The sequence below is a fragment of the Patiria miniata genome, unplaced genomic scaffold (assembly GCF_015706575.1).
Source record: "Patiria miniata isolate m_02_andy unplaced genomic scaffold, ASM1570657v1 HiC_scaffold_4, whole genome shotgun sequence".
Classification (NCBI taxonomy): Eukaryota; Metazoa; Echinodermata; class Asteroidea; order Valvatida; family Asterinidae; genus Patiria; species Patiria miniata.
This window is the reverse complement of record NW_024037071.1, coordinates 10,302,393-10,316,755: the sequence shown is the minus strand read 5'-3', so window position 1 is coordinate 10,316,755 and position 14,363 is coordinate 10,302,393. Positions and strand designations below refer to the sequence as shown.

At 44.1% G+C, this 14,363-nt stretch overlaps 1 protein-coding gene across 4 annotated transcripts in view; it reads left to right on the top strand.

Annotated features, from left to right (window-relative positions):
* The first annotated feature begins 3,903 nt into the window (after nucleotides 1-3,903).
* LOC119739740 (fibroblast growth factor 18-like) overlaps nucleotides 3,904-14,363 on the top strand; it is a 29,594-nt gene continuing 19,134 nt past the window's right edge. Inside the window, exons 1-2 of one of the 4 annotated variants that reach the window (XM_038214784.1) lie at nucleotides 3,904-3,987; nucleotides 12,326-12,365. In XM_038214784.1, coding sequence (XP_038070712.1) covers nucleotides 3,944-3,987; nucleotides 12,326-12,365 — 84 coding nt within the window. In that variant the 5' untranslated portion in view covers nucleotides 3,904-3,943. Of the gene's footprint in view, nucleotides 3,988-8,092; nucleotides 8,801-11,184; nucleotides 11,995-12,325; nucleotides 12,366-14,363 lie in introns of those variants that run through there. The other 3 variants (XM_038214785.1, XM_038214783.1, XM_038214782.1) reach the window with 3 other exon arrangements.

The following is a 14,363-nucleotide window of genomic DNA, read 5'->3' as shown; positions in this document are numbered from 1 at the left end:
TATTAATTTTATTTTTTTGTGGACTCAATTTGACGGGGGCACGTGCCCCCGCGGCCCACCCCTGGATCCGCGCCTGGTATACTTGGTGTTGTTATTTTCAACGTGCAGTCACAATCATTGTAATTAAAAACGTCCAAGCCTTCTCAAAAATACTCCTTTCCTTTCCAATTTACTCATATTAATATGAAATGTGATACTGCATAATTGGCGGGATAAGATTGTAACATTTTAACTTCGAAAACAATCGTGTTTTCGTAACTCACGGCGCGAATTGGTTCTGTTTTTACCCCAGATACCGCATACAAAAACAAACGCTAATGTAACGCACAGGCAGGCACCAGTCAGACTATTCCTCATTTGCATACGTGTTCAAAAATCTTGCACATGCAAATGATCCAATACTAGGGTGCTTCTTCCCTCTTTGCTTGGTTGGGTTCTGCGTGCGCGCGCATAAATCCAGCGACTGTTACTTGTTCGCTCGTACCCCCCGCCCTGCAAACAGAACGCTAGGAAGGGCTGACGAATTAACGCTCTGATTGGATAGATTGTGCGTGACCTGTGACCAGAACATCATCACGACCATCACCCTGCAAGGTTTGAAACGGCCGTTAAGACTGTATATTATGAGTCATTCATCACTCTTTTATTCCAATTAATAAATGCGGCCCCCTAATAAGCCTAATGTAGGAAAATCTGTTGTGTAAATTCTCAACTCCCGTTAGTTGCTCAGCTAGGCTCCGTTTCGAATTCATCCGGTCGAAATGCATATCATTCGACGCTCATATTTGTCCACATGGTCAGCAATGAAAAAGAAATCACATCCGGTATGGTGTGTATGCATTTCTACTATGGCAAACTTTCCGGATAGTATTTGCGCGAATTGGCTAACCGCAGTCTACAGCTGCAGCCACATGCTTTAAACATAGGTCATGATATATGACCCAGAATGCCATCCCCACTTCCTTCACAAGATTCTGTGAAGCTCATCTGCCCTTCCCAGCGCCCTGTTTGCAGGGTGGGGGGTACGAGCGAAGTCTACTTGCACATTATCGATAGCCATCTCGATATATGCGCATGCGTATATCAGTTCGGATCAGTAGATTAAAGGGGTACTTTTTGAGGGAACGCACCATTTTGGACTCGAAATTGGTTTACCACGAAATAATATAAATAGTTGAAAAAATCTCTAAAAGTATAGAATACAAACCCTCGCACAAATCTACCTTGCAAAATTCCTGTTTTCAGTGTGATTAACGCGCGAAGGAATTTCGCGGCACAACCTTTTGGTCCTGGAATAAAAAAATTGTTTCCGATATCTCACACTCGCTATGTCACAGTAAACTGTCGCAAACATGAATTTATTATGCCGCCGACAACTTGGCTCAAAACGCTTGAAGTACATTATACACAATAAAGGCCAAAAACCACTGCCGCGTCAGAATTAAAAACATCGTTTTTTCCCCAACAATTTCCCCGTAGATTGAGACAGCATATGGGCCTTTGAATAAATCTCAAACATGACATTAATTTTGTTTCGAAAATGTGGCCAAATGAACAACTCATTTATGCAAGACAAGTTTTGAAGCAACGTTAATTAACTAGAACTGCAAATTGCTTGGAAATAATAATTATTTGCTCATGAAGCAAAGGGCCGTGAACAGTTTTTAAAAGTGTTCTCATTTTTTCAAACTACAGACTCAGAACATCAATCTCGGTAGGCTACCCTCTGGTATGCCTTCTGTAACTAGAGTTCATTGTAATCGTCACAATGATTGATGCGGCGCCGTTGGAAATTTGGAATACCGAACCGGGTGGGTTGTTTCAGTAAAGGTTAATTTTTAAACCCTTCTGAAGTACAGAATGACCTATATCGCAGCTAAGTGATGGACCTTGATACACAACACTGGCAGCCGATACGTCATTGAGTGTGACTGGGTGAAAACCTTTCACCTAAATCGCGTGGCAAACTAGAGCTGTAGTTCACGAATTGGGAGTGACCGTTCTGGAATAGGCGCCATTCGTGGATGGCCTTATCAGACGCAAAGCCATAGACGCCGATTTGAGGATGGTGCCCAAGTTCGCGGTAATCGGTTTCAAGGAGACGATGCGGCGGCGGGGAGTGCAGCGCCGTTTGTTGAAAAAAAAAGGCCGCAGGCGTGTTGGCGTATTTTGTACCTTCTTATAAATTATTTTTAAAAAGGTAAAGGGAACCTGCGAAGTCTTGCAGTGTTCTGCAGAAACTGTGGCGCGGCGCAGGTAGGCCTTCCTACTTGAGGTCCAGTCCTACAGCCCTCAGGCTCTATACCCAACCTCTCTCCCCGTACTATAACCAATCAGTCAACCTCGAGACAATAGTAGTTCGTTAGGAATTATTACGTCCAATCTTCCTCAAAACAATCATCCCTTTCCATTTAGTTGTATTCAAATTAAGTGTAAATACTGCAAAGTTTGATGGGTAAGATTATTATCATTACATCTTTGAAAACAAATATGATGCTTTCTGAACTATATCGCTCGACGAACCGAACATGAACACGAAACATGCAAAATTTATGACCATGCACGACGATTCAGTACAAGGGTGAGAGAGCAGCAGCCGTGTGGGAGTGTACTGCTCGACGCCATGGGGACGACGTTGGGTCTTAGCCTATCTCACTGACTCAGTGACTGACTGTCGCTGGTGACTTTACGAGACATGCCTATTCATGTATGCGATATAGTACCTACATCACGCATGTGCGTTAGTCTGGCGCCGCTTGTTTCATAGGCATATACTCGGAATACATGTGTTCGAAATAAGCCAAGTCTCCACGCATGCGAAAGTGAACACGGTCCATCACGTTAACAATGCAGCTCATTTTATGAAATTTACATAGCCGGACCTTCTTCAGGAGGAAGCCATTTTTGATCGTGTTCCCTGAATGTATGTTATAAATTTTAAACTGTTGAATGGGATGGTACCAGACTATTTAGGCGTTCCAAGCCTCACTTTCATTTCTACATAAATAAAGCTTAAAACATTAGGGTAAGTTTAATCACAAATTGTAAATTATTCATCAGAGCAGACTGGTATTCATTTGTTATTAACTTTATTTCATTGCTTTCATTTCTATTCGCAAGTTCCAAAAAATAAGATTTTTACCTCGCTTTCAATTTAATATGGCCGGCTTTTAAATCACATTCAATAGAATTATGTGCACTCTGGGACCAGCTTTACCGGGCTTGCCTTGAGGCGTTCAACCGTTGCGTTTAATTTGAATGGAACAACAAATCCAGCCGATGTTTGTAAAAAAAAATGATATATTCTCCTGGTGTAATTGTCTCATTTATTGTCTACGTTCATGGCCAGGGGGGGGGGGGGGGAATCTTAACATTTTCAAAATACTAGGACGCTTAGGGTGTTCACAATCAAAAACATTGTGCGAGTAGCTGTGGTTTGAAAGTCGGTCCAAAAATCCAACCACGTATTACAAAATTATTTGCACTGGGTGACATAATTTGACAGCAAAGAAACAAGTCAAATTCTGGGAATATTTGAGGTAATGCGCCGTCATTAAAGCCGACGCGGGAGATCGAGGCGGATCGGAGTGCACGTAGATGTGGCTGGTCAGAAGTTTGGACTATATCCCCAGCATGCAAAATAATGGTGATACGTCTATAGCTATTGACGAGTCACTTCACAGTGGATTGTGTGCTTGCCGTACATTGAAGTATGTCAACGAGGCATTGTCCCGGCACGACCAAAGTGCAAATCTAATTATAATACAGGGCACAACAATGCCATAAATTCACACAAGCATTCTTTTAGCGGGACCCCGAATGGACCTGTGGGTTTGGCATTTGGAGAATAGATGACTGAACCCGACTATGAAATTTCATGGCGTGATAATTACAGCGATGTAGTTTCTGTGTGTGCCATGACGGTTTGCTTCCATTCTTGCCCATGCTCAGTGTGCAAGCGCAGAGACACCATCATGTCAAGACAAGGTAATTATATTTTTTTCATGTAATGAACTTTTTAATATTGGTTACAATTGACCTAAGCTATAGCTTAACTTGCACTGTGAAATCCTATACGCTAAAATTAACATGTCTATTAGCCGTTATTTTCACAAATTGATGATTAAATGACAATCAAAAGGAGCCGGCACTTAAATGCGAGTGTGAGTTTGAAGCTTTAATGATCTTAGTGCGATATCATCATCTTTGAAACCCTTCTACGACTCGTTGCAATACTGAATTATTACCTTGTTTGCAATGGTTATCCAGTCTGCCTGGGAGGGCTGAACATCAGCCACCTGCTGAGTTTTACAGTTCATGGCTTGACTTGCATAATTTGCTTTGACCAGAGAATTTACCCCAAGTTCATCAAACTTCAGAGAGAAAGAAATTCCCGAGTTGCCATCAGAGGGAACGGTATTGAATTCCACAGCCCGGGTGACCTTTAGAAAATTGCCATAAAACAATTAGCAGCCATTACATTGTGTGGATGGTGGTGGTCTGTTCATGTGCGGCTGTGGAGGAATGCAGTTAAGCAAGCATAATGATCGGAAGGCAAACATAATTTGCTGAGATAAAGCGGGAGAGTTTGTGATTATGTGAATAGACTGTAATAGATATAGATACTTCCAAGTGCCTCTCCTGCAATTTCTGTGTAGCCTCTTTTGGGAGAAGGCAAAAGTTTCTGAGTGCACTGAGTGCCCCCCACCCCTCCAGAAAAAAAATGAGGCCCCCTAAATGGTTTGGTACCATCGAATGAGTGATTGGATGGCTTGATGACAGGTGTCCAGAATGATGATTAAAGTGCTAGCTGAATCAGATCAGCTGGCTGAATTGGTGGCAGGTTGGCCGGTTAGTCGATCGTCCAGCTTACTCCCCAGAAAGAAATTTGGGCAGGCTGGCTGATACCCATCCGTCTGGCTTTTTTGTCTGTCTTGGTCTGGTTTCGTTGACTTCTTGCTTCATATACTAATATGACCTAATTAACACCCTTGCTCCACTTATGGGCTGTCAACCTATTTAGCTGTGCAGAGAGAGGGAGCACTTTGATTGACCATCTCCCCATCGCCTTTTAGGGCTTGTTTTGAGTTGCTCCTGTGCCACAATATCGGCACATAAAACCACAAAATCTCGGAATTGGAAGCGACTGTCTAAGGATGAAGGTTCTTTAAACTGTCAAGGTCACATCCTCATATAAAAGAAGCATGGCAACTCTTGCTCAATATTCACGAGGAAAAACTCAATTTGTTCCCATAGACCTAACTTATTTCTGTACTCTCGATGAACTCGTAAATTGATCTGTTTGAACGATTCCCGGACAATGTTCAGACAAATTAGTTTACCCGATGGCTTTGTCCAAAATAATGCAGCTATAGGCGATAGAAGAGAGGGAAAGGTGGGTTTACTGACCACGGCTCTCAAGTTCAGGAAATCCAGGCTGTAAACAGAATCTCTCCAGATGGTTTGTGAATCATTGCAACATTTTTGGTGTATCAAATAAGGATATCCTTTTTGTCGATACTGTCCGTGGAGATCTGTTAGGATTGTGCCAAAACACTTGAAATATATCCTGTTACGATAGTGCTAATATATGGGGAAGCTTCAAGTTTAAATATAAAAGTAATGAATTGTACGTTGTTTCTCAAAAATGACTGAACATCGCCGCCTAAAACAAATGCCCTACCTTCAAAAAAGTAACCTCTCCATATGCATGCTCCCCGAAGTACAGTAAAAGACAGAGTCACTGCATTGAAGGCGGCACACCGAGATTATTTAAGAGACACAATACCCTTCACCATTAAAGACGTTCTTTGATTTTTCACTCATTGAGATCAAATTTAACATCTCAGCAAAGGTGTCCATGTATATTAGTGTACTCTGGATGGTATAACTGTTTAAAAGTTTGCTCTCCGCACGGAGTAAAAAACAAGGACGGTAGAATCTTTCGCCATATCTTACAAATTTGTTTCTTCTTGGTCCTCAAATACAGTCCGTTTTGTTTGTGTTCACCTGTTAAAGGAATTGTTAGCTTATCTGGTCGCGGTCGATTCCTCATCCTCTTATGTCCCCAAAGCTTCTTCTCTCCGTCTCGATGGGAGCTCAGCAGTGCCCTGTCAAGTTCTTCCCAACAAGTTTACAAGACCCAAATAAGCTTCTTAATTGATTGACCGATTGTTGTGGCCCGGACCAGAAAAAAGTCGTATAACCAGTCGCTCCCCAGTTCACTTTCCCAAAATGTTCTTGAATTGTATAAAGCTTCTGTCTAAGCCCCCGCTGGGAGGCGGAGGGCCTGAGAATGGATCCTCATTAGCTCCTTTATGACTGATCATTCTTTGTGGCATCAAGATGACAACATGTTAACAAGAAATGCCTGGAGATGTGAAAGGAGTGGTGACAACAAGCTAATGACCCTGCACAATGTAAGGATACTTAACTCGTTAGCACAGTATAGCAAAATGACAGCCACGGGAGATCCTGGGTGAGGTCCGATCAGACAAGCTTTATTTGCGTGAAGAGAAAAAAATCGAAGAGTTACATTTCATTTAGCTCCGAATGTTCCGCTTGAGTTCAGGACATCTTCTGTAAAGATGTCGACCCGCATCAGGATTCAATGTCTTACCTTTCAATGGGTAGTTTTTCACGAGATTTTGACGTTCTCACTCCAATTTCTGATGTTCTCGCTCTTGTTTCTTTTTAGTTTGTGCCGATATCTTTACTTTTTCGTGCTTTTGCAGTTAATAAACAGTAACGAAGATCTGATTTGTAAAGAATCAAAATTGGCAAAATATGAGCTGGTAGATCTAGCTCTACGTAAAATATATATTGCGCCCTCTATTGAAAACAAAAGTTAAAAAGACGGTGAAAAAAAGTTTAACACGTGTTCGTAATGAATTCAAAGTATCAACATTCGACAGAGTAGAGATAAAACAAAATCGAACTGAAATATTCCCAGATTTCAAGAGGAACTCTGTCAACTACAGAAGAAATTGGTGCGGCTTCTGTTCTGTCCATTTCTGGTTGTATGTACATGGCCAGATGCTGTTTTACTCGGCTAGAATGTGTCCTCAAGAAACGATGGTACCACTGTACAACTCGGACGAGTCCGCATGAGGCATGTACATCAACGGTCCATCGCTTTGCACAGTTGAGAGGTACACGTTGAGTCTTGAAGGCCTGTAGTATTCTCAGGTTTTGTTCCATTGTGTTGGATTTTGAACTTTGTCGGGTAGGTAGGCCTATGCCCCATGGAACGTTTTCTAGAAAGTGGATATAGTTTCCCCTCGCTCCCCACCATTCTAGTTTTGTAAAACCGATAGACGATTAACAAAACATCTACGTTTTGGAAAAGAATACGCTTCGCAACACTGACCAAACTTTGTGTTTACCAAATTGTTCTGCTTGAAGTGACACCGTGAAATATAAATGGAGTCAGCTGACTAAGTTTTTTGTACCTAGCCCTGGGCAAAATACAAGTTGAGTCCTGTACAAGTTTGGCGAGTTATCTTTGTGCAGTATGCATATATAATAATAGACCTGTTTAAGACTTGGTGCAAAGATGGTAGTTTGATATTGCGGCCAACCGAAGCGTTTGGATAGCTGGGATTCCTTCAAATTAGCGTTCTACCCAGACGCAGTAAATTGCGGCATTATTGGCAGCTGGATTAATAGTGAGACGCTCTACATTATAGAGTGACGGTTTAGCGAGCTCCATTTCTGAATCGAATCAAAATGATTTTCGGCAGATTATCACCCCGGAGGGGTCCACTTTGAGGCAGAACCACGACTGAATATTTGACGTGGCTGGGCCGATGGGTGGCTCGGCTTCTCAGAGAGGTCCTGGGAACGCAAAGAGAGGGTGGCGAGGGGGGGGGGGGGGGTATCCCTGGACCTCTGAGGCCAGTATTACGTCTGCAAGCATTGAACCACGTGGAAAATGAAATAATAAAGAATGGCCATTCCTTCCACCGGTGAAATCGATTCGTGTTTAGCCAGGATGAGATTATAAGGATAGCACCGCCCATAAATTATTCAGTGTGTTTTGACAATATTAGCCTATGAATGGGTGACGGGCGCCGCAAAGTTTGCAGCGTCACACACCACACCACCTCCCACTCTGAGTCCCAGTATTTCCCGTCAGACTGGTACGTGTTTGTGAGTGGACAGTGCACGGACCAACCGTCTCTCGGCTAAAAAGCCCGCTGACTAAAGGCAAGTACTCACTCACTCGCGGGACACCGAGGCAACTGCGTGACCTAGCCGGCAATCTGTTGAGGCTTCGTTTGAAGTGAAGAGAATTCGGATTTTATTTCCCAGTCACAAGTGGTAATCTGAAACTTGGATGCGAATCTGGATATTTCTGCTGTTTTCCCCTTACCCCTCTGCAATGATTACGAGAATTTTAAAACAGAAGACAATCGCCCTGAGTGCTTGGGATGATAGAAGACAAGGCTAAAACTAAAAGAGGGCACAGGAATTGAGCAGCCAACTCTGAAGACGGAGACAACCGTAAACCCTCTTTTTTTTTTTGCTGAACGACGTTGAGCCATCAGACAACATAATACACGTTTTCGACCAAACTCACCGACCGTCCTGGAATATACTGCCGAGGCCGACCGCCAAACTCCCCCGCCAACTTGTGTCGATCGCACACGGGCCAGCTCACCGGATTATACCTGGCAGGAATCAAGGCACCCATCGGGGGACCGGGAGGGGGTGGGCAGACCGGCCGTGGAGTGCCGCGGTTTTCCCGTGTCTCAACCACCGTAACATGGCGCAGCATGAAGACGCTGAGTTTACCAACGTAAGTTCACTTTCCTGATCTTAAAGGCTTTCTCGCTTTAAATCGAAGGTATATACAGTCAGACCCCTTTAAATCGAAAACCAAAATAGTTTTTACTCATAATCTCATGCCTAGATTTTTATTATAGGCCTTCAATGAAACACTGTGGATGTGAATGTGATAATCCAGTTTGTCAATTTCGATTTGACTGAGCAGACATAAGAACGGTGGACAAACTATAACGGAATCGATTAAGAGTTCTGATCGAGGTCAAACTACGCAAACATTGCTTTAAGAGTTGCTGTTCTCAAAAACAAGCGAACACGTGGCAAGAGGAGGCCGGACAGAGTTTGTTTAAAATTGGTCTTAGTAATTCATACTCGATGCAGTCTATAATCGCCTGCGTACACACACGGCGCATCCCACCCCATCGTCAACATCCATTGTGACCATCGTGAAAAGAGTTCTAGATTTGTTTGCTGTGGAGATAAATACATTAAATCGTCAACTCTTCAACATAGTTTGTTTGTTTTTTCTGTTGAGCGGGATCGGACTAAACTGAGAGTCAATTATTGTACACCACACGAGGGTCCTATCGACATTGCGTCTCAAAAGCTACTTTGGACCAAATCGCTGTGACTTCCAACTTGATTTGTAATACTAGCGACTAGCTGCCTTGAACATTTCTCGTATTCTATACATGGATAATTAAAATACATTAAGCAAGTGTGTTAGACAGTGCATAAGCATTCGAAGTGTGCCTGTGTTTTGCTCGTGCAGTGATTGTTTTCATTCATCATGCAGACGAACCTCGCGTGCCTGCAGCCAGGAACTGCGCGGTTTCGGTGACATAGCAATTAATCATACCAAGTCGACTTTCCCCTTGCACTCGGGCCTGGGTTGTATGTCACGCGTGCAGCGCAGGAGGGGCGCCCCGTACATACACCCATGGGTGTTCTCAAACGTCAACTTGGCACTCGGCTAGCTCCTAGGCCCATGGACCCAGTGGGCCTAACTCGGTTTTTTGTTCTTGTCTAAAATCAAGTTATCGCTCACCCTCGGGCCCGAAACTCGAGTGCACTGCCCCGGTCCCGTCACCACCGCACGCTAAGTGTTGGCAGCTCAACGGAAAGGCATCGTGCCGGCGGTGCGACAGACATGCGTGTGTAGGTGTACGCGCGAACCTACCGGTTTTCGTTACTCATGTTTCACCACGAGTTATGGGATAGGTGCAGCGCTCACGACGTACATTTAGCAATCCGGGTGACAAGATCTTGTTTCATTGCAAGGGGACCGTTAGTCGTGACTTTGCAACTTCTCAAAACGAAAGAGACTGACGAATAAAACAGAAATGATAAATCTGGTTTAATTAAGACGAGGTAGCAAGTCTCTTATCAGCCCTATTGCAAAATTCCTCTATGTCATAATTTCCGCAAGATTCTGTTTTTCTTATTCACCATGCATGGTTTGTCCGCAATTTTATGGCAGAGGCTGTCGACAAGTTTATTGTTAAAATGATGACATTCGCTGTAATGTGGAGACGGGCGCAGTGCGATTACAGTATTATGTGGACGGCGTGCCCCAGAAAGTGCAATAAAAGCCGTAACTGCAATATCGAGTGTGGCGGCCTCTGGCGAGCGGACAGACGAAAAGTGTCGAGTGGGTGTTAGCGCGCCAGAAGCCGGCGCCATACGTTGCTGGCGATCCCGCTGGATGAGCATCATCGAACGTAATGCTGCAGCTCATGATACAAATACAAACATGCCCCTACTCCCACACACAGGGAGAAGATCAAACATCCACGCTAGACAAAAATCGTTATCACTCTCATCACAGTTGTAACTAAATAGGCCGCATGAATAAAAATTTGTTTGAAAGAAAACCCACATATTTGTCTTCCAAATTCCACTCGCTTTTTATATCAAAAGTGTGTTATCGTCATACTATTTGACTGACATCTCTCCCTGCAGGTGGGTGTTATTCAATCTTAGGCGATGGTTGCGGGAGTTCATTTGCGACTGAAACAAAAACGGTAGCATTTTAGACACGCTGGTATTTTATTACGCGTAAAGATTGCAACTTCTTTGCGCTTGAGAATTTACCGTATATATGAGGGACGGGGGATGGGGTAGGGGAGTGCGTGGGACGAGGCTTCGTAGCTCGGGTGCTGTCCTGTGATCCTCTCAAGTGCAACTGTAATTGTGAGTTGGATACACCCCCCCCCCTTCCCTCCTGTTCTCCTCCTCTATCAATGGGCTAATTAGCATGAATAGTATGATGGACAGCAGGGTCGGCCTGTAAGCCCTCCCATAGGGGCGGGTCGAGTAAGCTGCAGGATCTGGCTTCTCATTTACATGTCTATGGGTCTCTACATATCCTCTCTCCGTACAGTTGGCTCGCGATCCTTTGCCTGCTCTATATACAGCAGCATATTAATATGCTGTACATGTATAGAGCCTTCATGTACTATCGGGTATGCCTGAGTGCAGACACACGGTGGATGGGACAACGTATAGGACCCAGGCTTTCTCATTCGTCAGTTCGCAGTCACAGAGATCGCATCGCTTCCCCCTAGTTGCGTGTATTAATAACCAGTGACCCAATCGGGCCACGCGCGTAATACTACTACATGCCATCCAAGACGGACCAGCGCTTCCTTCCTATCATCATGCTACCAACCGGAGCCTATCGGGAATAGATACACGGTCCAGATCTCCTTCCGACGGATGTGTTCTCGGTGTTTATTATTATTTTTTTCGATACCAAGTCCACGATTCCTGAGGAAGAGATATTTGTACACCCACATGTCGCCGGTAGTTCTACTGAACGGGATTTTTCCGTAGTTTGCCAGCTCTTTTTAAACCCCTCTCCAGATCAGTGTGAGATGTCAGTCCAACGTCGCTGCGCGCATGTCGTAGATACTCGGACGATTGTTTATTCTTCCCTCCGAAGTTTGTGTCCGTGCACTGAACTTGGCCATCATCTCGTCTGCTTGGGTAGCGGACTCACCCCGGACCAGCGGCGGCTCTCTCTGACGCGCTGGGCACAATTGGACGCCTTGGTGGTACATCTTGTCTCCAAGTCGTGGCGAAAGTGCGGCCCAGGCCCTTGGTCTTAGCCCTCCAGCCCATGTCATCGCCACTTTATAACAACTCATGCTTCGTGCTAATATCCGGGACAAGAGCGATGTTTGTGGTGCAACGGATACTTACTACGTAAGCGCAATATCCAAATAAAATAACAAATTCTCTTCATAATTGGGATTCAATCATATTGTTGTTTTGTCAGTTCAATTTCGGTTCAAGAATGTCAGTTTATTTATATATGAAAGGGTACGGTACTGTTACCGGAAACCTGTATGTGCTCGTTGTATTTAGCGGCACCTGATTCAGACGTTGGATAGCAGGAGTTAAATTCATTTTATAACTTGCAGTTCATATCATCACATGGCACACAATAGACGTGCACAGACAGACAACCAGCAATGTTTTTTGCCATCGGACCAACCAACCGGACCAACATATCTCTTTCTTTCTTCTTCCCCAGACTGTTACATATCATCATCATCTGGTGTCTTAGCGTACAGGTGAGTCTGTTCTCTTTTATATGTGTAGGCCTTCTTCATTTATTGCATGTTTGTTTGTTGGTTTTTTGTTTGTTTGTTTGATTTTCCTTTTACTGGGGGAGGTTTAAGATAAGGTATAGGTCAGCATAATCCGTCGAAATTGTGTGAATTTTTGTTTACCTTTGAGCCAGTTTTCGCGACATCGTCTGCCGAATTTTGGGGTCAAACCTATTATTAGCCCGACCAACAAAATTAGTTGATTATTTTTTGTATTAAATGGGCCAGTGTAAATGTCCCAATTTTCGGGCCCCCATTGATATTTCCCTTGTATAATGCGAGGTCAACAGCTAACACGCCACTGTATACTGTGTCAGACTCAATGGTCTGGGGGAGATTGTCCGGAGTCCGGCCGCCTTTTTGATCCACGGACGCACGACTGGTCAGTCACAAGGGTCAGTTGGCCGATTGTAATTGCCTCCGATCAATTGTCCGAGTTTTTCATTCCCTCATAAACGCTGACCATTAGGTTAGAAAATAGCAGACGGCAATCGCTGCACTGCTGACCAATAATAATTATTTACAAAGGGTTTTTTATCAACAATTTCTCCAATGTGTCTGCGCGCGTATGTGAGACCTTATCATGTTTTTTCAACCAGTCCGATCAAATTTTAAAAATAATTCCAGCTCATATCAACCTCAATAAATCCATACCTAGAGGTTGTTGGCAATTTGCCATATGTATTCATAGACTTCGGATTACTTTTTTTTTAATCAGACTAGTTTTTTTTGCACCATCGTTTTCTTCCTGTCCACAGTCCTATATGTATATAACCGTTTTCTCCCAGCGGGGTGCCTTAGTTGTCCCCCTAAGCTGTACGTCTGCTCTTCTGTTTTCCCCGTACCCTTCCAAGGCCACGCAAGATGGTTTTATAAAAATCGACACAAGAGAAGATAAGGCACAATGGCGGACAATAGTCCTGCATGGATTTACCACAATGACCGTTTACCATTGAGCATGGATAAGGATAGAAATACAATCCTATTGCTGTATGTAGGCTACACTCCCTTGATACATTTTCACTCTTGTGTGTGCGCACTGCGACCGTTCTCACACAGCACCCATCTAGTTTGCGCCGTCTTCACACAACATTCATTACTCTTAAACATCGACCACTGAGTTTGTGGGACTGGTCAGTGTTTGACGTCATCATGCCCCTGCAGTGGAATCCACTGGTCTCCCATTTGGGCCCAGTAAAGATATTGTAATTTCTTGACCATGTCAAGAAATTACATTTTTAGAAGTGGGAGGAAAACCCCAGAAGATTATTCTGAGGAAAACCCACGAAATCAAGAAGGGACTGAAACCCAATCCACATGTTGGCCCAGGCAGGAATCGAACCCGGGACATTGCGGTGGATGGAAGGCCAGGAAAGTACCGCTACGTCAACCTGAACATTCAGTTTTCAATAAATGTATAACGTAATGGTCATGGCATTTTGACAATTCTCAGATGATGACCCACTTAAAAAAAAACCGCATTGTCTTGAAGTAACTTTAAGTTCGCCGACTTTCTACTGTTGAACTTTTCCCACCGCTGTCATTCGAACCAAACGTGTCCACAATAACGCGCAAACAACTCCAACCGTCCCGTTATGTGTGTTTTATCGGTTATGGTGTTTGCTTGCGACTAATGAAACGGGGCCAGGCTAGCTGCAGCGCCAGCCGGTAAAATTCAAGTTCAAATAATGATGCCTACCCACGTGTTGTTTGGCGAAGACGGTGTGTCGCCTGCGCCTACGCAACGCGTGGCGCCTCCGATGTTCAATTTGCCCGCCTGCCTTGGCCGCGCAAATGACGTGTGCCGACTTATTATACGCTCAGGCAAAAAAAATGCAGCGAGTGCCTTATCACGATGTGATCTTATATTAGGTGTTCTAATGATCTGAACACGCGAAATAAAACCACAAACATTGCGTGGGCAGCGCACAGGACTACGGTGTACGTTATCAGACCGCCACT